The 25,553-nt window shown below is 60.3% G+C and overlaps 2 protein-coding genes across 8 annotated transcripts in view; both read right to left on the minus strand.

Moving 5' to 3' along the window:
* Positions 1 to 24: 24 nt before the first annotated feature.
* Positions 25 to 16,728, minus strand: SLC5A11 (solute carrier family 5 member 11). The gene is made up of 18 exons (XM_085592022.1): positions 16,673 to 16,728; positions 15,501 to 15,607; positions 14,520 to 14,581; positions 12,687 to 12,854; positions 11,775 to 11,846; positions 11,120 to 11,224; positions 10,909 to 10,968; positions 10,458 to 10,562; positions 9,267 to 9,372; positions 7,603 to 7,683; positions 6,951 to 7,156; positions 6,078 to 6,213; positions 5,633 to 5,740; positions 5,222 to 5,372; positions 4,874 to 5,042; positions 4,582 to 4,797; positions 3,549 to 3,678; positions 25 to 1,381 (listed from the first exon to the last, which is right to left on the minus strand). Exons 4-18 carry the CDS (start codon positions 12,816 to 12,818, stop codon positions 1,182 to 1,184), a joined length of 1,977 nt encoding a protein of 658 aa, XP_085448148.1. The 5' UTR covers positions 12,819 to 12,854; positions 14,520 to 14,581; positions 15,501 to 15,607; positions 16,673 to 16,728; the 3' UTR covers positions 25 to 1,181.
* Positions 16,729 to 17,928: 1,200 nt separating this feature from the next.
* Positions 17,929 to 25,553, minus strand: part of GRID2IP (Grid2 interacting protein) — a 37,444-nt gene continuing 29,819 nt past the window's right edge. For 4 of the 7 annotated variants that reach the window (XM_085591983.1, XM_085591986.1, XM_085591985.1 and 1 more), the window contains 8 exons: positions 24,958 to 25,047; positions 24,268 to 24,464; positions 23,098 to 23,253; positions 22,536 to 22,622; positions 21,660 to 21,789; positions 19,906 to 20,024; positions 19,352 to 19,516; positions 17,929 to 18,900 (listed from right to left, as the gene is read on the minus strand). In XM_085591983.1, the coding sequence (XP_085448109.1) occupies positions 18,829 to 18,900; positions 19,352 to 19,516; positions 19,906 to 20,024; positions 21,660 to 21,789; positions 22,536 to 22,622; positions 23,098 to 23,253; positions 24,268 to 24,464; positions 24,958 to 25,047 (1,016 nt within the window). In that variant the 3' untranslated portion in view covers positions 17,929 to 18,828. The remainder of the gene's footprint in view (positions 18,901 to 19,351; positions 19,517 to 19,905; positions 20,025 to 21,659; positions 21,790 to 22,535; positions 22,623 to 23,097; positions 23,254 to 24,267; positions 24,465 to 24,957; positions 25,048 to 25,553) is intronic. The other 3 variants (XM_085591982.1, XM_085591987.1, XM_085591988.1) reach the window with 1 other exon arrangement.

Raw genomic sequence — 25,553 nt, forward strand, 5'->3', positions numbered from 1 at the left:
CACAGACTCCAGGCAGACAGGGACCAGCTCTCACTCTTTAATATTTCTCTGCAGCTGCACGGGGCCCAGGGCCAGCGATGGTCCCAGCCTGGGGTCAGGGATGTTCCCAGCTCTGGGTCAGGGATGGTCCCAGCCCAGGATCAGGGATGGTCCCAGCCCAGGATCAGGGATGGTCCCAGCTCAGGATCAGTGATGGTCCCAGCCCGGGGTCAGGGATGGTCCCAGCTCAGGATCAGGGATGGTCCCAGCCCGGGATCAGGGATGGTCCCAGCTCGGGATCAGGGATGGTCCCAGCTCGTGGTCAGGGATGGTCCCAGCCCAGGATCAGGGATGGTCCCAGCCTGGGGTCAGGGATGTTCCCAGCTCTGGGTCAGGGATGGTCCCAGCTCAGGATCAGTGATGGTCCCAGCCCAGGATCAGGGATGGTCCCAGCTCTGGGTCAGGGATGGTCCCAGCTCAGGATCAGCAATGGTCCCAGCCTGATGGTCCCAGCCCGGGGTTCTCTGCCGAGGCACTCCCAGAAGGGCTGTGGGTGCCCAGGCCATGAGGGGCTGCCTCTGGGCACCTCTGCCCTGGCACAGCTGGAGGGTTTGGCTGGTTCAGCTCCTTCAGGTGCCCCACAGCAGCTGTGGGGCAGTTTCCACGCTGGGTGCTGGCGTTGCCATTGCAGTGTCTGGTCCCAGGCAGGCCCAGCAGCACTCACTGCACACGGGGAAGGAGCTGAACAGGCACAGAGGCACAGCAGAGCCCAGACAACAGCCCTGGCTCTGCTCTGGGCACTCGAGGTGTCACTCTTGTCCCTCAGGGCCAGAGGAGCTGAAGCAGAGGGAACCCAAGTGGCCGTAGCTGGCTATAGAGGCATAAACAGGAAGAGAGTCCAGGCTTCCTGAATTCCAGGCAGTGCTCTAAGGCCAAAGAGCAAAATTAAATACTTAAAATAACCAAACCAACCTTCCTCAGCTGGTTGGTGCCAGGTGGGATCTGACGGTGCCAGTGCCAAGCGCTCGGCCCCGGGCACAGCCAGGCCCCCATTAGAAATAAGGAAAATATTACGTCTTTAAAACGTCTTAAATAAAGAAATAACATTTAGAAAGCATTAGGGATGAGGTGAGCCCTCTGCTAACGATTAATATTTACACCAGTTAGGGTTAGGTGGTGCAGTGCGGCCTGGCAGCCCCTGGCTATGCGAAGTAGGCCCAGAGGAAGAGCCCGGCGCACACGCACAGGAGCAGGTTGGCGTCGAGGACGCGTTTGGGCAGCGGCTCCTCCTCCAGGGACCCCGCGGGCTCGGCTCTGGGCAGGCCCTCGGGCCCCTCCTGCCTGCGCTCCATCCCGCAGAGCCACAGCACGGTGCTCAGCAGCTTCCAGCTCCCCCCGGCACCTGGGGGCAGAGACGGGGCTGAGCCCGGCCAGGGCGGCCTCGTGCCCTGTGCAGGGCTTGCTGCAGAAATGCACCCGGGAACACGCTGCCCTGTGCAGGGCTTGCTGCAGAAATGCACCCGGGAACACGCTGCCCTGTGCAGGGCTTGCGGCAGAAATGCACCCGGGAACACGCTGCCCTGTGCAGGGCTTGCTGCAGAAACACCTGTGAACACCCTGCACCATGCAGGGTTTGCTGCAGAAACACCCATGGGCTGCAATGAACACCCTGCACTGTGCAGGATTTGCTGCAGAAATGCACCCGGGAACACCCTACACCGTGCAGGGTTTGCTGCAGAAACACCTGTGAACACGCTGGCCTGTGCAGGGTTTGCTGCAGAAACACCCATGGGCTGCAGTGAACACCCTGCACCATGCAGGGTTTGCTGCAGAAACACCCATGGGCTGCAGTGAACACCTTGCTGTGTGCAGGAGTTTGCTGCAGAAACACACCTGTGAACACCCTGCACTGTGCAGGATTTGCTGCAGAAATGCACCTATGAACACCCTGCTCTGTGCAGGGTTTGCTGCAGAAATGCACCCGTGAACACCCTGCACTGCACAGCAGTTTGCTGCAGAAACACCCATGGGCTGCAATGAACACCCTGCACCATGCAGAGTTTGCTGCAGAAATGCACCATGGGCTGCAATGAACACCCTGCACCATGCAGAGTTTGCTGCAGAAATGCACCATGGGCTGGCACTCCACCAGCATCTGCACCAGCACCATCCTCCCTGCATCTCTGAGCTCAGGTTCTGCTCTCCCAGCAGCCACGGTAACAAAAAACCAAAAAACCCTAAAAACCTAAAAACCCTAAAAGCCTAAAAAGCGAGCTGTGGCTGCTTGGTGCCCCTCATGAAGTGCTGCTCCTGGCCATGCTGCCACATCTCTAAGCTGGGCCTTCCCAGCACCTTGGGACACACACACGAGACGCTGGGAAGGCAACGCTGGTGTCCAACACCTGTGAGACTTCCCAGCAGCAGGAGAGCTGCCTGATAACTCATTAACTCCCAACAAACCCCACATCAAAGGGACACGCAGCAAAAGCTGGCACCTTACATAAACAGGGGCCTGAGCCTGGCAAAAACAAGGGATGCCAGCCATGGCACGGGCAGCTCTGCGCGTGGCCGTGCCCAGTACCAACGAGCACAAGCCTGAAAAAATGCAAGTTCTCCTTCACTGATGTGCCAAGAGCTCGGCCCAGGGCTCTGGTTCTCCCTGCTGCTAGAGCTGAGCAGAGAGCACCGCTGGAAAACAGAAAGGGAATTTCATCAACATTGCTGTGTTTGCCTGCACCCTCCCTTTTCCAGCCAGCTCTGGCAGAGGTGCCACGGCCCAGCCACGGGACAGTGGCCATGGCTCTCTATCCCATCCACCTTAGTTTCAAGGTTTTGTAACACCATCGAGAGCTGCAAAACTGAACTCCTGCTTAGGTAAAATGTCAGGTAAAGCCTTTTTGCCCCTGGCCAAGAGGAGATGGAGGTCAGACCTCACTGAGCCCTGCAGCTCCTCCGAGGGCAGCTCCCATCTCTGCCCTGGGACAGGGACAGCACCCAGGGCACGGCTGGAGCTGGCCAGGGAGGACCAGGCTGGATTTTGGGAAAGGTTCTTCCCCAGAGGGTGCTGGCACTGCCCAGGCTCCCCAGGGGATGGGCACAGAGGCTGCCAGAGCTGCAGGGATGCCCAGGGTGGGGTTGTTGGGATGCAGGGGCTGGGCTGGATGATCCATGGGGGTCCCTCCCCGCTCAGCAGATTTCTCTGTTCTTGGTGATCTTTTCCACACTCCCTGAAGCTCCAGAACTCCCCAGGATGGACTTTGGGGCTCACTGTCCAGCAGGGAGGGGCTGAGGGGCGGAGGTCCCCAGCTATGACCTTTGGGGGGTCCCCACCCTGACCTTTGGGGTCCCCACACTGACCTTTGGGGGGAATCCCCACCCTGACCTTTGGGGGGTCCCCACCCTGACCTTTGGGGTCCCCACCCTGACCTTTGGGGGGATCCCCAGCACTGACCTTTGGGGGGAATCCCCAGCACTGACCTTTGGGGGGATCCCCAGCACTGACCTTTGGGGGGAATCCCCACCCTGACCTTTGGGGTCCCCACCCTGACCTTTGGGGTCCCCACACTGACCTGTGCTGCCGTCGGGGCTGCTCTCGGCGCCGGGGCTCAGCTCCAGCTGCAGCGGGGCCGGGCCGGCGCTGCCTGCGGGCTCCTGCCGGGCCGGGGCGTCCCCGCGGGTGAACCAGGTGAGCCGGCTCACCTGCGGCCCCGGGATGCTGTCAGGAACTGCCGGCCCGGCCGCAATCCTCCCTCCTCCCCTGGGGCTCCCCCACCTCCCAAAAATGAGCCTGGAAGGTCTGCACTGAGGGGACAGCTCGTTCCCTGGGCACAGACTGACACAGCAGGTCGGGGAGGGGCAAAATGAGCAGAAGTTGTGGCCAGAGAGGGCTGGCTTGAAATAGGGGTGCTGAGAGAAGAGGCAACAGGTGGGAAATAGGGGTTTTTTCCTTCAAATATCTAAAAGACTCATTATAGAGGGATGTTCTCCATGGCGGTGTGGATAGAGAGGGATGGGCACCACATAAAGCTGGAGAAATTCAGGTTGGAGATGGGGAAAAGCTGCTACAGGGAGGGCAGGTGAGCCCTGGACTGATCACACTCCTCCCTTGTGGGCATTTCTGATTTCAGGGTTAGTCCTGGCCTGAAGCAAGAGGATGTGCTGCTGTGCGAGCCCCGAGGCCGCCTGCCCCTGCTCTGTGCTCCCAGTGCCTTCCTGCTGAGACACCAACTGAAAACAGTCAGACTGGCACAAACCTGCTCTACTGGCTTTCTCTTTTCTGAGAGGAAAAATGTTTCCTCGCTCAGTTAGTAAGAGATGCCCCAGCAGCTGGAATTTCTTGGAAAATAGAGGGGAAAAGGCTAATCTGTCATGGATGAAACACACGCGCTTGAACTTAACAGCAGCTCCTGGTAGAATCTACAGCTGCCCAGCCTGCAGGGTGGGATTTACAGACCCCAGATCAGAAACAGAGCAGAGCAGGGCTCACTCTCCAGGTGTGAGCAGAAACCAGGAGTGAACGGGGTCGCTCCTGCAGCTCCTTTCTCCCCGGGACACCCTGGCAGGCGTTTGGGGCTGGGGCAGCAGGGTGGGGGGCGAACGCACCATTTCGGGGGCCGGCGGCTCGGTGGCCACGCTGACCACGAGCACGGCGAGGGCGGTGGCGGCTCCCAGCACCATGGAGAAGTAGAGGTAGTGCAGGTGCTTGAGCAGGCCGGGCCGGGCGTCGGGCTCGCCGCAGCGCGGCTCGGGGTAGCCGAAGTCCAGCGCCAGGCGCGCGGCGCCCAGCAGCAGCCCCAGCAGCAGCCCCCAGAAGGCACCCTGGGGAGGGCAGGAGGGGCTCTGGGCTGGAGCAGCGCCCGGCGGGCCGCAGGGCGGCTCCCGGCCCGGCCGCTACCTTCTCGTTGGCTCTCCTCCAGAAGCAGCCCAGGATGAAGACCACGGCCACGGGCGGCTGCAGGTAGGAGCTGATGGACTGGATGTAGATGAAGAGCTGCCCGCCCTGGCCAGCCTGCACCAGGGGGATCCACAGGATGGACACCACGGTCAGCAGCAGCACAAAGACCCTGCGGACACCAAGGGGCCCCTGCTGTGGGCTCAGGCTCTGCTTCTCCTGCTGCTCGGGGTGAGATTGTGACCGAGGTGCCCCACAGCCCTGGAGCCTCCTCTGCGGGCAGGGTGGGGTCACCTCGGCAGCTGTGCCCAGCTGGGGTTGGCGCCCAGGCTCTGCTCCAGCCCATCCCACCTGCCCACGATCATCAGCTCCCACTCGGAGCAGCGAGGACGGAAGTGTTTCCAGAGGTCCATGGTGAAAATGGTGCTGGAACTGTTGAAGATGGAAGTCAGGGAGGACATGAGGGCTGCAATCATCACGGACATCATCAGGCCCCTGAGTCCTGGAACAAGGAGAGGCAGAGCCACCCTGAGGAGCCCTCTATGGCTCCACTGCAGGGTGACCTCAAGGTCTTCCGTGGGCCAGAACAGACTTTTAAAAGTGGTTTTAGCTCCAATTTAAAATGTCACTGATAGGTTCATCACACACAAACCCCAATAAATGACAGTGCCAGGCTGTTTGTGTCTCTGAACTTCCCTCCCAGACGCCTGTGGCTGCCACGTGCCAACCCCAGCAGTGCCAGAACCATCCCCAGGCCCTTACCTACAGGCAGGAGCTCCAGCACCAGCTTGGGATACGCAATATCAGAGCAGCCAGAGGGGTTCCCACAGATTTTCTGGCAAATTTCCGGGTCTGCACAAGCCACCAGATCTGAAACAAGCAGTGGGGAGTGGGAGGCAGCATTCCCAGGCACAGGACAGCAGTGCCTCTGAACAATTCCTCTGCTGAACGTTGTGAACTGCTTTCTAGGGGAAACACTGCAGAGCTCAGGGGGCTTCCAGCCAGTGCCACCGGGCTGGCTCAGCACGGGCATGGCTGGGCTGCTCTGGCAGCACCTGCCTCCTCCAGCTCCTCACTGGAAGAAAATTTCTTAATGTGTCAGGCATTTGGTGCCTTGGAACCACTGGAGCCATCGAGGAAAGGCTTCTCCAGCCCCGTGCAGGTGGCACAGCCAGAGGGAGGGAAGAGATCTCTCCCTGGCACTTACCTGGGAAGAGAACCCGGCTGATCATGCCTGGCATTACCATCATAAAGAGGGGCAAAATCTTCAAGTAGGAGGTCATCAAGGAGCCTCCTTTGGCGTGGGAGAGGTTTTTGGCAGCGAGGGCCCTCTGAACAATGACCTAGGAATGAAGGAATGGCTTTGGTTGGCTGCCAGCAGCAGGAGCTGGCTGGGATGGACCAGCCTGACTTTGATCTCCGCTGAATCTGCGGTCTCAGAGGGTGATCACAGAGCTTTGGAGCCTCTGGAGCCCCCGCTTCGCATCCTGGCTCCTTCCAGAAACGCAGGCACTGCTTTGTGCCGCTCCAGCCGAGCCTGGCAGGACACTGGGCTGCAGGGCCTGGCCCTCACCTACCCGTGCCCAGGATTTTCCACTCTTCCTGCTCTGGGCACTTCCCTGACCCTGTGGAGGAGCCTGGCCAAGGAGCAGGACAGAGCTGAAACGGGCAGAGTTAAATAAGGGAGCAAGAAAGCACAGCTGGAGCAGCAGGAGGTGTTTCAGGGCTTCAGTCACTGGGAGGGATGGGAGCCACAGCCTGGGAAAGGTGAGAGAAGAAATTCACAGGTGGTTCACAAGGAACGAAAGGATCACGTTAAAAAGCAAACAAACAAATAAAAGATTCTTCACACACCGGGATTAACACACAAACACATTCTTACCCCTTTTCCATGGAGGTGATTACTAATGTTTACTTGTGCATATCAAGATTTCCTCCTTTAGGACTTAACCATCTGATTTTGATGATGGTAAAATAAGATTTTACTGATGATACCCCTCAGGAAATCAGTCTGGGTGAGGTGGCAACCCCCAGGTTTGCAATGGGATTGGCCCAGCTGCAGGAAGGAGCAGGGACCCACCTGATCTGTGCACCAGTACCACAGGGATGGGATGGTCATTCCCACCAGGACTCCTGGCCAGGGCAGGTCAGAGTCCACGGGGTCTCGGAAAATGTGGAAAGCATCTTCCCTGGGCAGGCCACAGCTGCTGTTCTCCTTGCGGATGCTGGGAATGGCACCAAAGTATTTTGCCTGTAAACCTTCAAGGCCACCAACTTCAATAAAACCTGGAATGGGTCATGAGAAGCTGTTACTGCATCCCCCAGGTCAGGACTCTGATTGCAGCCTCTGGGTCGCTGTGGGTGATGCTCCACAAGCATTCCTTAAAACCCAGAACTCTCGATTCCCACCACGGGCTGGGGAAGGTTCTCACTGCTGGCTGGAGCAGGAGCTGCCTCTCCTACGGAATCACAGAATCCTGGCATGCTCTGGGTGGGGATGGCTCTTAAAGCCCACCCAGTGCCACCCCTGCCATGGCAGGGACACCTCCCACCATCCCAGGCTGCTCCAAGCCCTGTCCTGGGGCACTGCCAGGGATCCAGGGGCAGCCCCAGCTGCTCTGGGCACCCTGTGCCAGGCCTGCCCACCCTCCCAGGGAAGGATTCCTCCCTAATCTGCAGCCTGATGAGGCTCCTGTCGCAGTGTGAGTGACAAACGCCAGGAGAACACTCACTGAAGACCATGAGGGACACGGCCCCGATGAGCATGATGAGGGTCTGCAGGGCATCAGTGTAGATCACGGCTGCCAGGCCACCTGGAGAGCAGAGGGGCACAAACTGGCATGAGCTGGGCTTGCCCTGCCACAGCACTTCACACTTCGCACAAGTTCCTGCCCTGAGCCCGGCTGGGGGGTTCTGCCCATGCTGGGGGCAACCTTGGCCAATGACACTTTGGAATTTCTGAGGATTTGAGTCATCACGAGTCACTATTTTGTCACTATGAGCCAAAAGCAGAAGTAGTTCTGCAGGAAATCCATGGAAAAGCTCTAAGACAAAGCCCAAGCTGAAAAAGGAGGAGGAAAAAAAGGAGGGGAAAAAAAGGGGGTTGTGATTTACATCACTGGGGGTGGGCAGTGGGAAAGGAGTAACCTTTATTTGTCTGGGATTTCTGAGTGGCTCTTTTCCATTTGGCCACTCCTAAGCCCTGAAAGGGCATCCAAGCCTGGAGTCTTTCCGCATTACACGGCTCATTGTGGTGCAAATCCCTCACCCCTCCGGGACCCCGGGGGGGTGGAAGTGTGCCCTGAGAATGCCTCGGCAGGGCTGCTCCTTGGGGCAGAGCCTGCACCCACCTGGGGCCGCCTCTGAGGAGGCTTCACTCACCCTCACCTGGCAATTCCTTCTGAAAATGTGAGTTTTCAATTGCCTCCCCACCCCAGCACCCACACACACAGCACAGCCCCGCTGCTGCGGGCAGGACACAGGGCATGGCATGGCATGGCATGGCACGAACCTGGAGTCCCAGGGTGGTTTGGGTGGGAAGGGGCCTCAAAGCCCACCCAGTGCCACCCCTGCCAAGGCAGCGACACCCTCCAGTGTCCCAGGGTGCCCCAAGCCCTGCCCAGCCTGGCCTGGGACAGCAGAATGTCTCAGACTGGGCAGGGCAGGGGGCAGGGGCTGGGGAAGGTCAGCGGCAGGTCAGTGCTGGTAACCACTGGTCTGGTCAGTGCTGGTCAGTGCTGGTAACCACTGGTCAGTGCTGGTAACCACTGGTCAGGTCAGTGCTGGTAACCACTGGTCAGGTCAGTGCTGGTCAGTGCAGGATCAGGTCAGTTCTGGTCAGGGTCAGGTCAGCTCTGGTCAGGGTCAGGTCAGTTCTGGTCAGGGTCAGGTCAGTGCAGGTCAGTGCTGGTCAGGGTCAGGTCAGTGCAGGTCAGTTCTGGTCAGGGTCAGGTCAGTGCAGGTCAGTACTGGTCAGGGTCAGGTCAGCACTGGTCAGGGTCAGGTCAGTTCTGGTCAGGGTCAGGTCAGTGCTGGTCAGTACTGGTCAGGGTCAGGTCAGCACTGGTCAGGGTCAGGTCAGTTCTGGTCAGGGTCAGGTCAGTGCTGGTCAGGGTCAGGTCAGCGCTGGTCAGGGTCAGGTCAGCGCTGGTCAGTTCTGGTCAGGGTCAGGTCAGCGCTGGTCAGTTCTGGTCAGGGTCAGGTCAGCGCTGGTCAGTTCTGGTCAGGGTCAGGTCAGTTCTGGTCAGGGTCAGGTCAGTGCAGGTCAGTACTGGTCAGGGTCAGGTCAGTGCAGGTCAGGGTCAGGTCAGTGCTGGTCAGTACTGGTCAGGGTCAGGTCAGCGCTGGTCAGGGTCAGGTCAGCACTGGTCAGGGTCAGTGTGTCCCCAGCACCCACCGGACACGGTGTACACGGCAGTGATGGCCAGCAGCCCGGCCACGGCGATGTACAGGTCCCAGTGCAAGGCCTGCTGGATGAACAGCGCCCCGGCGTACATGTCCACCTGCAGGACAGAGGGACAGCCACACGCTGCGGGGACAGCAGGGACAGCAGAGTCACACACTGCGGGGACAGCCACATGCTGTGGGGACAGCCACACACTGTGGGGACAGTCAGTCACACACTGCAGGGACAGTCACACATTGCAGAGACAGTCACACATTGCAGAGACAGTCACACACTGCAGGGACAGCACAGTCACACACTGCAGGGACAGTCACATGCTGTGGGGACAGTCACACACTGTGGGGACAGTCACATGCTGTGGGGACAGTCACACGCTGCAGGGACAGTCACACACTGCAGACACAGCAGGGACAGTCACACGCTGCAGGGACAGTCACACGCTGCAGGGACAGCAGAGTCACACGCCAGGGATCCGGGGCAGCCCCAGCTGCTCTGTGCCTCGCATCTCCCCCAGCAGAATTCCCAGTATCCCACCCGACCCCGCCCTCGGCACTGGGAAGCCGTTCCCGGTGTGCTCCAGCCTTGTCAGAAGTCCTGGGAGGTTCGGAGGCAGGGTCGGACACCGTGTCCCCCCTGGGACAGGAAAATGCCCGGCAGGGATGCACGGATCGGTGCCCTGGCCGGCGGTTAATGAACAGCCACCGAGCTGTTGTGCAAGGCTCCCCTCAGTTATTGATTCAAACCGCTGCAACAAAGGAATGAAGATTCTCCCCTCTCCCTGTCCCAGCTCCTCCGTCCTGCCACAACAGCGCCTGGTGTCTGCTCAGGCAAAAAATGTGCCAAGGGGACAAACTGGGGGAGCTGCCCGGGGTGCAAAATCGGACAACCACCACATCCCCCCTCACAGCCCCACCCTGCCACGGACTATTGCCCAGGACACCGGCACAGCTTTCCCTCCTCCTGTTAGCATTCAGGTGCTAACTGAGCAAAAAAAGAGAAGCTGCTCCTTTTTTTGTGCAGGTTCTCAAAAAACAGAGTCTCTCTTCCTCGGTGTTTTGATCACAGACCCGTCTCTGCTCATCCAGGCAGAGCCACTCCTTGCGTTTCTCAGCCTCACTGCTCAGCACACATTTCCAAAGTGAGTTCAAACCAATCCGTTTCCTTTTTTTGTTTTCTACTTACAGATATTTTGGTGAAGATGTAGATGAACAAGTAGAGAATGGCCAGGAATATCTGAATCCTTTTGCCTCCGAAACGTCTCTGCAAATACTCGGGCATGGTTGTAACCTAGGGAGGGACACGGAGCGAGGGAAGGTGGCACAGCCCCTGGGGCACTCCCAGCGGTGCCAGGGGCTGCCCAGGGGCTGTGGGGGTGTTTGGAGCGGGGCAGGAGCAGGAGAGCCCCGGGGCTGCCCCGGGCTGGCGTTGGGCTCTGCTGCCATGCTGGCGCGGGGCTCTGCACCCTCCGAGGGTCTCCATCCCCATCCTCGGGACATGGGGGGACTCTGCTCGGTGCCAGGGGCTGGGGGCAGCCTGAGCCCCCTGCCAGCGGCTCTGCCACCCCAGGCTGGCCAGGGCAGCAGCGGAGGGAGCCCATCCATCGCCAGCCCGGGCACACCCAGCCCGCACCTACCCCCGAGGCGATGTAGATGGGCAGGAAGAGCCAGGCCAGCACCAGGACACAGAACATCCCCTGGAGGGAAGGGAGCGGGGAGGGGAGGTCAGAGCGGGCTCCGGGCTGCGCTGGGCTGGGCAGGTGTCCCCGCAGCCGGGGACCGGTCCTGCCCCGCTGTCCCGCAGGGCAGGGAGGGCAGGGAGGGCTCCAGCTGCCCGCGCCCACTCACGTTCCACTCGTAGGCTGTGGCCGCAATGCCCGAGGCAGCTCCCGAGCCTGCCAGGCCGATGAAGTGCCCGCTGCCCACGTTGCTGGCAAACAGGGATGCACCCACCTGGGGAAAGGGAGAAGTGAGCTCCGGCCCGGCACAGGGAGCGCAGGGAAGCTGTTCCCACTGCCGGCTGCAGAGGATGGAATCCTTGTCAGCCTCTGCCACCTCCTCCTTTTCCCTACAGCTTCAGTAGCCTTGGCACCTCTCTCCAGCTTCTTTCAGCATTCGCTGCCAATTTGTGGGCGTGTTTGGGACCATCCTGCTTCCAAAGCATCCAATGTATGGGTGAGCAGAGAAGGTGAGGGGAGCAGGTAGAAATGTCAGGCTGTGGCATCAGCACCTGCTGAGGGACCAGCCCAGCCAGCACAGGCTCAGCACAAAGCTGTGTCCGTGCTGGGAGCCCCAGGGAGTTCTGGAAATCTCCAGAAGCAGCCGGGTTTTGTGAGGCACTGGGCTGGGCCTCGCCCCACACTCCCAAATCCGGGGAAAAGCCAACAGGAAAGTGGCAAAGCGCAACTTTGGGTCGTTTCTTCCTGTCTGGGGAAGCGGGCAGTGCCCCAGCAGAGGCGTTGGTGCAGCTCAGGCTGCGAGCAGGGGGCACAGGGGTACTCACAGGCCACCAGACCATCTGTCCCCCGGCGAGGAAATAGCCCTTGACGGTGCTGCGCTGCGTCTTCCACATGGACTGCGGGCACACAGAGGGGCACGGCTCAGGCTCCACCCGGGCACTGCCCGGCAGAGCCCCCGAGCTGCCACCGGCTCCAGCAGAGGGATTTCCTGAGCGACACTTGCTGCTGGAAGTCCTGGGGCCAGGGGATGTGCCCTGAGCCACAGGCAGGGCTCCATCTCCTCGGTGCCCTGGTGGAATGTTTTGTGCAACCAGCAAGCTCGATCACTCCAGAAAGGAAGGCAAGATGTTCTGGGCAAGGACTGCAGAGTTCTGGGCAAGGACTGCAGGGTTCTGGGCAAGGACTGCAGGGTTCTGGGCATCAGGAGCTCTCAGGAGGAATGCTGGGCACTGCACGTGTGGCTCGTGGCTCCCCGTCCCCAGAGATGACCCCTGCAATACTCTGGGAGCTGTGCACCACACCAAGGGGAGCAGCTGCTCCTCTCTGCCTCCCCACAGCCAGGCTGTCACAAAAGCCACGCCAAAGGATGTCCTTCTGCCTTAATTATATATAGAAATTGTTGATAATTCAAGGAATCTGCTGTCAGGAGCCCTGTGGACAAGCACAGGTGATTTATAGGACAGCAATTCCTTCCTGGATGAACAAAACATCATTGTTAGCAATAGTTTGTACTCAGACAGCCTCTTCCTCACAAGGGTTCTCAAAACCTTGGCACTCCCCAGGGACAGTGAGGACACTTCCCAGGCTGAGGAGAGGACAAGGACCTGTGAACTCCCCGCTCCTCGTTCAGCTGAGTGCAGTGAAAAGCAGCCCCGTTCCTGCCCCGTTCCTGCCCCGTTCCTGCCCCGTTCCCCAGCTCCACGGGGCCCACAGGAGGCGTTGGAAGTTCTGCTCACCCAGAGCCCCACGGCGAGCACGAAGAGGAAATAGAGCACGAGCACAGCGATGTCCACGGGCTCCAGCGTCTGCTGGGGGAACACGTCCCACGAGGGGCTCACAGAGGCCGGGGGGACGCCGCTGGGCTCCATGGCTTCCTGGCCACTCCCGTGTCCTGCTGCATGCACCTGTGGGAGGACGGTGAATGGCAGGGGAAGCCTGGGCAGGTGGGCACTGGGCTTTGGGGAGCTCAGGTGCTGCTGCTGCCAGAGCTCTGGGGCAGCTCCTGGCTCTGCCATTTGCCCCCACCCACGACTCCCTCGCTGCCGTGAGATGCTGCCAGGGGCTGGCCAGCTGCGCTGGGGGATCTCTCGTGTGGGTTTCTGACTGGTGAGAAATGGGGGCTTAGAGAGAAGGTGCAAACAGCTGGAAGAGGCAGAGGGAAGGAGCAGAGCTGGGGGTTACAGCCGGAGGGGCACAGCGAGGCAGCACTGCGGGACTGGCCCCAGTGAGGAGCTGCTGCCAGAAACGTGTCCCTCACAAGCCAGCAGAATGTGGTGGCACCTGGAGAGTCCTGACAGCGCTGGCATTCTCCTCCTTTGCCACAGCGAGAGCTCGAGCCCTGTGCAGAGCACGTGGGTCTCCTCCTGAGCCAGGGAATTGTCCCCTGATCCTTGTCAGGAACTGGCAATGTCACCAAGGAATACAAAAACCCATTTTCTTCTCCAGAAACCCTGATGGTGAAGTGTGGCATCACTGTGGCATCCCTGGAAGGGCTCCCCAGAGCATCCCGTGGTGCTGCCCCTTGGCAGAAGGGAAGAAGGATGAAGTCCAGGCAGGGAGGTCGGTCGGGTGATGAATTAATGGGAAGTTCCTCCCCATTTCCTCCTTCCCTCAGCTCGGGCCCATTTTGAGAGCAGGACAGGAGGCGAGAGGTGGCCGAGGCCACCCGGGCAGTCCCTGGCTCAGCAGTGGCCGCAGTCAGTCCCACAGAGAGCAGGTTTGGGGTCGTTCCTCTTACCCTGCTAGCGAGGAGAGGCTCCCCCGGGAGGAGCAGTCACCAGCCGGGCAGCCCCGGTGTCACCGCCGGGCACCTGCCGGTCCCTCCTGCGCGTCCGGCGGCTCCTCTGGCCTCTCCTGCACTTGCGGGGGACACTTATAGGCTGCCCCCTGCCCAAAGGCTGCAGGAGGTGTGGCGGGGTGCCCAAAGGCTGCAGGAGGTGTGGCGGGGTGCCGGGACAGCCGGCACGGACTCGGACCGCAGGCGGTCGGACAAGTTCTTCCTCTGAGCCGGGGGCAGCAAAGCCGGGCCGGGGCAGCCTCCTGCCCCGCGGGTTCCACAGCACCTCCGCGGGTGGGGGGCTGAGCTGGACCTGCCCCCAGCTCACCCGTGGCCTCAGGACTCGCCCAGAGCCTGACCGGCCACGCTCCTGCCCGGTGGCACCGCGGGGCTGCCCGGGTGGCTGAGGCAGGAGAGCAGCAGAGGAGGAGCTGGAGGATGGAGGTGCTGGAGGCTGAGGAGGGCAAGGCCCGCCTCGTGTCCTGCAGCACCGCTGGGCTCATCCATTTCCAAAGGTCGGCAATAAATAAGGAGTTCCCAGTGGCAGGAACCATCCCGGCACCCCTGTCCCACAGCTGGAGCTGCGGCCTGACTCTGCAGCCTCCAGCACGGCTGCCAGAGCTGGTAGAGAGCCATGATCGGGCCGAGGGCACTGTCCCAGCACCAGGCTGGGGCTGGGGACGCTCAGCACCTCGGCAGAGCCTTTCCCATGCTTCGTGAGCCCCTGGATCCCTCGTGAGCTCCTGCCTGGCAGGGACGCAGGGCGCTGGTGACCAGACCGCTGCTGTCTTACCTCTTTAAGGGCCGATGTGTCTTGGCTGCTGCCGAGTTTTTACTGGCACGCTTAACCTCTAACTAGGAAAGGAAAAACAGCGTTTGGTATGTCAGCCTGGGACGCTGCTAACCCCACACCTCCAGCTTCCCCCTGGCACCGCTGGTTCCTTCCAGCCCGGGACACCTTCCCCCTGAGGAGCCGTGGAGCAGGGCTGCAGGACCTCAGGGGAGCCTCGGGATCGGGGAGCCTCGGGATGGGGGTTCTCGGGATCGGGGAGCCTCCCGAGCTGGGAGGGACCCACAGGGATCACCCGAGTCCACCTCGGGTCACAGCGCGGGGGCAGCGGGGCTCGGCCCCCGGGAGGGACAGGGCTGTGTCTGTCTGTCCCTCGAGAGGTGCGGGACAGGGGCACAGCCGTGTCCGTCTGTCCCTCCGGAGGTGCGGGACAGGGGCACAGCCGTGTCCGTCTGTCCCTCCGGAGGTGCGGGACAGGGGCACAGCCGTGTCCGTTTGTCCCTCCGGAGGCAGGGGCACAGCCCCGCAGCACAGGGAGGAAGGGCAGATGCCCTCCGGGACGTTCCCGGACGGCCGCAGGTGCCGCTCCGGCTCCTCCCGGGGCAGGAAAGCGCCGCGGATTCCCAGACCCCGCCTCTGCCCAGTGGAAATTTTGCCCGTTTTGTGAATTCAGCTCACAGCCCGCTGTCCCCCGGTGCCTGGCACAGGCGGCGGCGCTTTCCTCGCCAGAGATTGTGAGGAAGGAACATCCGTGGCATGGGAATGAAGCCGCCGCAGCCGGCCGTGTATCAGCAGCGCCGGGGCGCAGCCCACGTGGCTCCGGAGGAACCCGGAGCGCAGCGCCCCAAAAGCCTCCTCGGGGGGTTCACAGCATCCCCAGCTCCATCCTCCTCCTCCGGCCACCACGGCCCGCCGGGGCTCAGCGCCACAGCCCCGAACCCGACGGAGCTCCCGACTCGAGGTAGAAGCCGAAAGGGAACTTACTGCGCTCAGCCGGGTCTTATTCTGCTCCCCGCGCCGGGCACCAGCAGGGCTCTGCCAACTGACAGGCAGCTTAAATATTGCCAGAGAATCGGGGTTTGCCAGCGGAGCTGTTAACAGGGTCACAAGGAATGAGAAGGAATATTTATAGTCAAAGTTAAACTAATTGACCGAAGTTACTCTTTTGGTCTCCCGTGGCTCTGGTGAGAAGTGCATTATTTTCACTATCAGGGCTCCCGGGTCAAACTCCACGGAGTGCCATTCTCTTAAGCAATCTGTGCGGCTACGCGAGGGACACAGAACAATAAAAAATCAGGGCTGATGTCCTCTGGAGCTGACAGCCCGTGGCACAGGGAGGAGCTGAGAGCCAGCCCTGTCTCTGGTTTGTGCCCGAGCCTCGCAGAGCGCAGGATCCATCCGTGGCCTGCCGTTTGTAACACGCTGCCGAGGCTGCAGGTTCATCCCAGAACCGAGTCCCGCTCTGGCAGCGGGCTGGAGGTTTGTCTTGAGCATCACCTGCCCGAAATCCCTGACAAACCGTTAGGGCCAAAACACGCAGAGTGACACTGAGGAGGGACCTCGCAGCACAGCGCCCGTGGAAGGAGCAGCTCATAAATCCCTGGAATTGGGCACCCAAATCCCCAGCAGCACCACTGAGGAGCCCTTGCTGGGCAGGGGACCCACGAGCCTGGAGGGCAGATGGAGATTGGGCACTGTGCCCTCACAAGCCTAATCCATGCCCAGCCTTGAAGTCAGCAGCAGGGATTTCACTGTGGGCAACCTGCTAAGGGGGTGTTTTAACCTGCCAGGGGCAGGGTTAGCTGAGGTGTTGGGAATAAATTCTTCCCTGGGAGGGTGGGGAGGCCCTGGCACAGGAGAAGCTGTGGCTGCTCCATCCCTGGAAATGCCCAAGGCCAGGTTGGACAGGGCTTGCAGCAGCCTGGGATGGTGGAAGGGGTTAGGGGTGGATGATCTCCCAAGTCCCTTCCAGTGCAAACTTGATGATTCCATGCAAAAACAGTGTCTGTGTTTTACCTCATTGTTTGCAATTGGAGATGTGTTCATTTGATCTGCTATGATTTGGAAACCCCCAATTTTCCTAAAGTTGGATCCTAAAGGTGCTGCAGGTGTCTTGTGCTGCCTCCCCATCTATGCCCCTTTTTCCCCCGACTTACAGCCCTTCCAGCCTGAAGCTGAGATCCTTCTTTGTCCCTTTGGCATCTTCCACGGCACCTGGAGAGCAATTACAGACCGTGACCCCCCCCCCCCAGCCACAATCGAGGTATTTAGAGGGAGGTTCCCAGGTGGTTCCACTTTGCCTTGGAGGTGCCTGGTGCAAACGTGTCCAGCTGTGATCCCCCTGACTGTGCTCAGGCTGCCCGGTTCCTCTCGGAGGGCTTTCCCCCTCTTCTTCTTGCACAGAAGAGAGAAACGCCTGAATCACCTGAGCTTTGGAACGCGAGCTGGGATTTCCAGGGACACCGACCCTGGTGTGTCAGAGTGGCACCCGTGGGGCAGGAGCAGCCGGGGCTGCGCTCCCTGCCCTGCTCTTTTAGGTTGTTATTTCTTTTCCAAGGACCGGCTTTCCTGGGGGGATGATCCCGTGCTCAGGGCTGACGCAGGAATTCTGCGTGAGGCTCAAAGGTGCCGGCTCTGGGCAGGAATTGCCTCGTGTCTGCAAAACCAAGTTTCCAGGAGAAGGGGAACGTGCAGGGAACGGCGTGGGCGCGGCGTGGGACGTGGGGAATCAGGCTCGGGGACACTGGGACATCCTTCCTGCCGCTTTATGGGCTCGGCCCGGGCGCTGCAGCCGTGCCCGCCGCGCTGGGCCGGTCCCTGCGGGGCAGGAGGAGCTGGAGCACTTCAAACGGAATTTCAGGGTGGCTCGGGATGCTCGGGACCCTTGGAGGTCACCGGGTCCAGCTCTCCGCCGCCTGCGGCGCATCCCGGGGATCGATGCCGTGGTCTCAGAGCCTCGGGAGGAGCTGCCCGCCGGGGACAACGCGGGCGGCTCTGCAGGAGCCGCTCCGGCCTCGGGGAGCTGCCGGGACCAGCTGAGCCACAGCACCTGACAGGAGCCGCTCCCGGCCCCTGCTCCGAGTGCCGCGGCAGATAAATCGCCCCAGGACACGAACTCAGCCTCGGCCAAGATTCTTTCTCAGAGGGAAACAATTCACTGGTTCATACAGTTCACCAAATGTTTTCTTCTGAAGGCTGGAGTTAAAAATCCATAGTATTTTAAGAATTTGCTGCTCGTTTTGATCCCTCCAGCCTGGGTGCTGTGGTGCAGGAACGTCCTTCTCCACACCGGCCCCAGCCCAGCCAGGTGAGACCCTGCAGGTGTCGGGGCCAGGACTAACAAGTGCAGAATCCCTCCCACCAGCACCAGCAGCACTTCTGCACGGGGGACAGAGGTCTGTGCAGTCGGGAGGCAGGAGGCAGTAGCTTTATTTTAGGAATAGCACATAGGCATCGGGTAGAGACTGAACTGTGAATATACATCGTCCCGTTATCAAATCATATCACCAGAAGTTCTGGCTCTTGGAAAATATTCACATAAAAAATACCAAAGGGATTGGAGTTCTAACTATTTCAGAAAGTTACAACACGTAGCAAAATCTATGTACAGCATCTTCTGTCAGGACAGTTTCAAAAGAACCTCTGGTGGTTTAAATATTGGATATGCTTTAAAAAAAAAAAAAAAAAAAAGGAAAAGAAAAAATCAACGGAATGCAGTGTGCAACATCCAAAAGGGAAAGAGGAGCGTGGCCCTGTCCTGGACCTCTGGGAACACAAGGCTACCCACTACCTGGCACTTAAAGCTGTATAAACGGAGAACACTTGTGAAAATATACTTCACTTTCTACAGCAGGGTTTAAAAAAATCCCAAAACCCGGAGACTCGAGGGCGATGAGGTGTCCCATCAGTAATGCACCGGTGGTTGTGCCTTGAGCGGAGGCTGCAGGAGGAGCTGCTCTGGAGGGGGCGTGGGGCTGTGGGGAGGGTCTCCAGCAGCTGCTGGGGCCCGTTGCAGTCTTTGGGAAATGTGTGCCAGTGGGATTTTACCGGATGGACGCGAAACCCCTGGAAGTGGAGGGTGCTAAGGAAGCTCTGGCAGGACCGGTGCAGGGTTTATCTTCGTGTCACCCTCTGTCACCCTCTGTCACCCTCTGTCACCTGCGGTGCCTTCTCAGTGCCCACCTGCCCGACCCCTCCTCCGTGACTCCGCCGGGTGGTAGCAGGCGGCAGCGGCGTATTTACAACCCGACTGGACAGGAGCAAATTGCACTTCGTTGGCAATGGATTGCTGCACCCCGGGGGCTGCAGGCCGTCACCAGGCGAGGGGGGAGCTCATCCTGGGGCTGCGCTGGCTCTCGCCCACCTGCACGTCACCGAGAGCCCGCTGTGGGACAGGAAGGGCAGCGCTGAGGGCGGCTGCTGCGGCAGCAGAAGTGCAGGGCACTGGCACAGGGTGCCCAGAGCAGCTGGGGCTGCCCCCGGATCCCTGGCAGTGCCCAAGGCCAGGCTGGATGGGGCTTGGAGCAGCCTGGGACGGTGGAAATGTCCCTGCCCAGGGCAGGGGTGGAACATGGGGTGACCTTTAAGGTCCCTTCCAACCCAAACCATTCCAGGACTGCATGAACAAGCACATCACTCTCCCCCGGGGCCTCCCTCTGTGTCCCACCCTGGCAGCTGATCTGTATGTTAGAAAAATTGCACCTTATCAGCTTTAGAAAAGTTTTCTCTAACTCAGGTTCAGCTGCTCACAAAAGCCCATCCCACTGACACACAAATAACACACCTCACTGACACCCACGGGAGACACCTGGCTGCCTCAGAAGGCTTCAACTCACCTCAAACTTGCTCATGAACTCTGCAAAAATGCCAAAGAAGGCTTCAGAAGTTGTCATTTTTGAGTCTTCCCCGAAGAAGGACAGCACCTTGCTGAACTCCTCCATGGCCCTGTGCTGCAGGTCGTCCAGGGAGCGCATGGCAGGCTGGGCACTCTCCAGGAAGGACTGCAGGAATTGGCTTAAGGACCAACGAGCTGCTCCTCTGCCAGGGATCCCAACCCCTTATCAAGCTCTTATCAAGCTCTTATCAAAGGCCTTATCAATCTCTTATCAAATGGCCGGGTTCCAGCCCAGCTGGCAGCAGGGAGCTGCTGCACAGGCACGCGTGGAGGTGCTGGCAGGCTCAGCGGGTGCCAAGGCCAGAAGTGCCAGCACGTTCCCTGGGGCTGTGCCACACAGGGGCACCGCCAGACCTGCTGCCCACCCTGGCTGGGAGCGGGGGCAGCTCCCCAGCAGTGCCACAGCCCTGGCAGGGCTGGCAGGGAGCCCCGGGCAGCGGCAGGTCCCAGGGGAGGGCACTCGGTGCCAGGCTGGCCCCTCTCAGGGAAGGATACGCTCATGACCACGGCGAACCTGTCCTCGGCGGAGGCTGGCATGCTGTGGCACGCCTTCTGGATGTCCCCCACCGTGCTGTGCAGGTCCTTCAGCTCGGCTGTCAGCGTCCTCTGGTTCACTGCGGGGGCACAGCGGGGTCAGCAGGGCCGGGGCACCAGGCTGGGGCTGTCAGCCTGTCTGTCTGTCTGTCTGTCCATCTGCAGTGCCCTGCTGGCCGGGCAGGGTGGGCAGCCAGAGCAGGAGCTCCTGGTGCCCACAGCTAGAGGAGCCAGGAGGGACAAAACACGCCAAGGAGCGCCCAGGTCCTGGTGAGGGACACTCAGGTGCCGGGAGGGGACAGGAGGGACACAGGACACCAAGACCAGGGGGACGCAGTGGCAGGAGTTTGGGCAGCCGGGAGCCTCCAGTGATGGAAGGGTTATTTGAGTTTGGCCAGAGAGAAACTCCAGCTGGGAAAGCTCCAGGTGCAGCCAGTGGAAATGCACAGCTCCAGGCTGGAGTTTGCTCCCTTATTGATCCACTGTGGCACTAATTCCCAAGGGAATTGCTCACAAACACCAGGGGATGGTGTGCAAGGGGAATGCAGCTCCAGCTTTGTGGAGATTCAATGCATCCTTTAAAATCACAGAATCCTGGCATCATTTAGGCTGGGAAAGCCTCTAAGGTCGAGCAGCCCAAGTGTTTCCCCAGCACTGCCCGAGCCATCACTGACCCAAGCCCTGTCCCCAGGTGCCACATCCACACAGCTTTTAAATCCCCCCAGGGATGGGGACTCCACCCCTGCCCTGGGCAGCCGTGCCAGGGTTGGGCAGCGTTTCCAGGAATGAATTTTCCCTAAAATCCCACCCTGAGCTCCCCTGGCCCAGCCTGAGGCCGTTCCCTCTCCTCCTGTCCCTGTTCCCTGGGATCAGATCCCAAATCCCCCCGGCTGTCCCCTCCTGGCAGGAGCTGTGCCAGGAGGCTGTCCCCCTTTGCTCCAGGCTGAGCCCCTCCCCAGCTCCTCAGGAACTCTCCATTCCCTTCCCAGCTCCTCAGGAACTCTCCATTCCCTCCCCAGCTCCTCAGGAACTCTCCAGCCCCTTCTCAGCTCCCTCAGGAACTCTCCATTCCCTTCCCAGCTCCCTCAGGAACTCTCCAGCCCCTTCCCAGATCCCCCAGTCCCTCCTGGAGCTCCAGCCCCTTCCCCAGCCCGTTCCCTGCAGTGCCAGCACAGGGACGGGCACTGCCCTGCTCCTGTGTCACCTGCCCAGCCTCTTGTGACACCCCCAGACAGCTCCAGGGCGTGGAGAACAACTCCAGCACGAGTTCTCCAGGCTGCCCTTCCTTGCAGAAAACCGGGCTGGAGGCTCCTTGTTCAAGGTGGGACTGCAGTGGGAGCCCTCCCCGAGGTTCTGCAGCACAGGTGACCGTGGCAGCGCCGTGCTGGCACCTGCAGCAGCACCTGCACACCTGGAGGGAGGCTGGGCACATCCCCTGGCACTTCTGAGATGCCTCTGAACTCGGGGATCAGCGTTCCAGGGCAGGAGGGAGCAGCAGGGCAGGGGCAGAGCCTCGGCCAGGCACTGCCACGGCGGCAGCGTGGGGTGGGTGGCACCTCCCTGTCACCGAGCTCTCCCTGCCTAAGGCTCTCCTCCTGCTCAGGACCATTCCTGCCCTGCTCTGGCTCCCATCCTGCTCCTGCCACGGCTGTGCAGCTCCTGCCTGAGCCCAGAGGCAGTGCAGGCCCACACGGGGCTTGCTGCTGCTCCTTTACCTTTGGCAGCGAGCGGCACCGTCGGGAGGTCCTTGGCAAAGCCCAGGAGCTCTGGGAAGTGTTGGCTGAGGGATTTGGCAAGAATGTGCAGGAAGGTGGATTTCCCATCGACAGTCTTGGTCGTGTTCAGCTGCAGCAAAGCAGAACGAGTGAGGAACCCGTGCAGAGGGAGCGGGGCTCAGCCCCACGTGGGTAATGGTTAAACTGCACATTTCGTGTTTGCACATCTCTGTGCCCAAATTAGTGCTGTGGCAGTGCCCCCCTGCAGGGCAGGGCTGTCCCCCTGTCCCCACCCCTCAGGAGCCCCATGTTGCCCTGATTTTTAAAAGTGTTATTTTTCTTTTATAGTTCTTTGAAAAGTTTTAAGGTTCTCGTAAAAATTCTTCATCCTTCTGATCTGTTTGCATATTTCTACTGGAGTTCTCACGCACTGCTCATGTAAATAATGATTGTTTTGCATTCTTCTTTGTGAGAAGAATTGATAGACTGTTGGTTTGGCCAGTGTGGTTGGAGAGGTGGTAATTCCATCCTCCAATCCACGGTCACCTCTGGAGTTGTATAAATACCAGATGTTGGAATAGAACTCTCTCTTTTTCTCCTTTGAACTCACCAAGCTCCTGTGCACTCATTTCATGCCCAATGGCGACAGTGCCACTGCAGCCCCTGTGGGGTGAGGAATTGTCCCACCCAACCCACCCTGGGCAGCCCGAGGTGGGCAGGACTCCCAGCAGAGGCACCAGAGCCCCAGCAGAGCCTCTCTGAGGTGCCCCTGTGGATCCAGGCAGCCCCTGGAGCCCTCCTGCCCCTGGGCTTTGCTGGGCACGGGGAGCTCCCAGCTCGGTGCCCTGCCCCAGGAGCCAGCCTGGCTCCCCTCACCTCGGTCAGGAAGTTGATTTTAAAGCCCGTTGTTTTGCTGGTCTTGGGCTGCCCGTTGTTCAGGTAGTTTCCCATGGCCAGCACGAACTGCAGAGAGGAGAGAATGAGGGGTGGGACCTCCTGCCCCTGTGTCCTCCCAGCTCCTGGGACCGAATTCCTGCTCCCCACCCACAAGTGTGCAGCAAGCATCGCCCCCATGGACTTCAGGAACTGGTGGGAGCTCTCTGGCCAGGAGCTATGAGGAGTTCATCACCCATCTGCAAACGCCTCTGAGCACACAGCCACCTCATTTGTCCCAGCTGCTTTTTTAAAAATGAATTAACAGCAAGTGGGGACAGCTCATCTGAGGAGGCTCAGGGAGGACCTGTGGTGGAATTTGTTCTCTCTGCCAGGCACAGCCCATCCCAGGACCCAAAAAACGCCTCTCAGGGGGACAGGCAGTGTGGGGGTGCACAGCCTGCAATGCTGCCCAAATGTGGGGCACAGGCACGGGGCTGGAGCTGCTCCTGGGCACTGCTGAGGGCCAGGGGTGACCACCACCAGGAGCAGGGAGCGCTCTGACCTCCAGGATCTTTGCCAGCTTCTTGCTGCCTTTCAGCTCCAGGGAAGCCTTGCAGATGCACTCATAGCTGGCTTTGATCTCCTCGGTCTTCTCCTGCAGGGTGCTCTTGAAGTGCAGGCTGCGCAGGCGGATCTTGTACTCGGGCACCGAGAGCATCTGGGCACAGGGAGGGCAGGGTCACCTCCCAGAGGCACAGCCCCTCCTGCACGGGCTGGGCTGCTGTGCCACCACGGGATGGGCGCTTCCACAGCAGCACCCACGGGTGACATCCTCACTGGAAAATAAACCCGAGCTGGGCAAAGGCACCGTCACCAGGGAGCGAGGACAGCCACAGCCTGGTGGTGGCTCCACAGCTCTGGACAGCCCCTGGGAGCTGCCACATCCCTCAGGCATCAGCTGGGCACCAGTGCCACGGTGCCAGTGCTGCCAGCTTCACCCAGGGGTGAGTGTCCTGCACACACAGCCCAGGTGTGAGTGTCCTGCACACAGCTTCACCCAGGGGTGAGTGTCCTGCACACACAGCTTCACCCAGAGGTGAGTGTCCTGCACACACAGCCCCAGGGGTGAGTGTCCTGCACACACAGCTTCACCCAGGGGTGAGTGTCCTGCACACACACAGTTTCACCCAGGGGTGAGTGTCCTGCACACACAGCCCCAGGGGTGAGTGTCCTGCACACAGCTTCACCCAGGGGTGAGTGTCCTGCACACACAGCCCCAGGGGTGAGTGTCCTGCACACACAGCTTCACCCAGGGGTGAGTGTCCTGCACACACAGCCCCAGGTGTGTGTGTCCTGCACACAGCTTCACCCAGAGGTGAGTGTCCTGCACACACAGCCCCAGGGGTGAGTGTCCTGCACACACAGCTCCAGGGGTGAGTGTCCTGCACACACAGCTTCACCCAGGGGTGAGTGTCCTGCACACACAGCCCCAGGGGTGAGTGTCCTGCACACACAGCTTCACCCAGGGGTGAGTGTCCTGCACACAGCTTCACCCAGGGGTGAGTGTCCTGCACACACAGCCCCAGGGGTGAGTGTCCTGCACACACAGCTTCACCCAGGGGTGAGTGTCCTGCACACACAGCTTCACCCAGGGGTGAGTGTCCTGCACACAGCTTCACCCAGGGGTGAGTGTCCTGCACACAGCCCCTCTCCCAGAGCCCTGCCCCGGCACCTGCAGCACGAACTGGTCGGGCTCGCTCAGCTTGCCGGGGTTCTCCTTGAAGCTCTGGAAGCGCTGCACCTCCTCCCCGTCCGGGGCGTAGAGCAGCAGCTGCTTGATGTGGGACGGCTCCAGGCGATCCGTCTCCATCGTCATCAGGATCTGCCGCAGCTCCACGTGCGACAGCTTCAGGTGGGCGATCAGGATGGCTGGGGAGGCACGTCGCTGTCACCCGGGGGAAGGGGGGACCCCGGGGTGTGGCAGTGCTGGGGCACACGGGCACATCCACCTCCCCACGGCGTGGGGCTTGTGCAGGCACAGCCCCGGGACAGGGAGGGCTCTCCCCTCCCTGGGACCCTGCGGGGGCTGCGTGGGCACCCCACGGGCGGCTCTGCTCCTGCAGCCCCCCAGAAACACATCCTGGAGAGGCAGCACCGCCCCTCCACTGCCCCCCTTCTCTGCGGGCTCTGCCCTCCCCAGGACCACGAGGCACATCCCATCTCCATCCTTCCCCAAAGTTCCCTCCTTGCCCCTGCCCGGGGCTGCACGCACTCTGGGGCAGCTCTGGGCTGCAGGAACATCCATCCCAGCTGAGCTGGGCTCATGGGATCGAGCTCCTGTTCCTTCCCTTTACCTTTCCAGCTCTCTACATCCCACCTGTGGGCCCCTTTTGGGGGTTCCTCCACCGTGCACTTCACTTACATGTGTTGTAGGCCTTTTTGTGGGACAAAATTTCAACCACGTCTTTCTTTTTAAAGTTTTCAGGCATGAGAGTTGGCTCTGGAAGAGAAACTGAAAGATTTAATCATGGGTAAGGACAGGCTCGGGCGGCTCCAGCGGGAAGAAAAGTGTCCTGCAAACAGTGAAACCATGAATGAAAGAGGGGGGCGGATGCTTTGCACACAGCAATGGCTCCAGGAATCCTTGAATTCTGCAATTCAAAGATCTCCCCAATGGAGGACTCAGCTGGAGCTGGAAAAGGTAAAACGAGAGGTGAAACGCACAGAAAACCCCAGACTGCTCAGAAACCTCCTAAAACAGCCCCCCGAGAGGAGTCCCAGTTCATCCCACTGCCAGCTGGGCACCGTGGCCCCTGCAGGAGAGCTCAGCCATCCCATTTGCCCTACTGGAACATCCCACAGGACCACCACCACCCCCCACCCCCAGCCTGGGCTTGTGGCACCCAAAAACTCCTCCGGGTGCAGACCCAGTGGGTTTTGGGAGACCCCAGCTGAAGAGTGATGGGAGCTGCACAGGCACAGAGCTCCAGAGCCATCACAGCTCCTGGGGGACATCCA

This window comes from Lonchura striata, chromosome 14, assembly GCF_050655825.1.
Source record: "Lonchura striata isolate lonStrDom1 chromosome 14, ASM5065582v1, whole genome shotgun sequence".
Classification (NCBI taxonomy): Eukaryota; Metazoa; Chordata; class Aves; order Passeriformes; family Estrildidae; genus Lonchura; species Lonchura striata.

Coding starts and splice junctions, on each gene's coding strand:
- SLC5A11 (XM_085592022.1), bottom strand. CDS start 12,818: ATGGAGCCCAGCGGCGTCCCCCCGGCCTCTGTGAGCCCCTCGTGGGAC. Junction 10,969..11,119: donor CCACAGCCTACGAGTGGAAC/GTGAGTGGGCGC, acceptor CCTTCCCTCCAG/GGGATGTTCTGTGTCCTGGT. Junction 7,684..9,266: donor TGCCGTGTACACCGTGTCCG/GTGGGTGCTGGG, acceptor TCTGCTCTCCAG/GTGGCCTGGCAGCCGTGATC.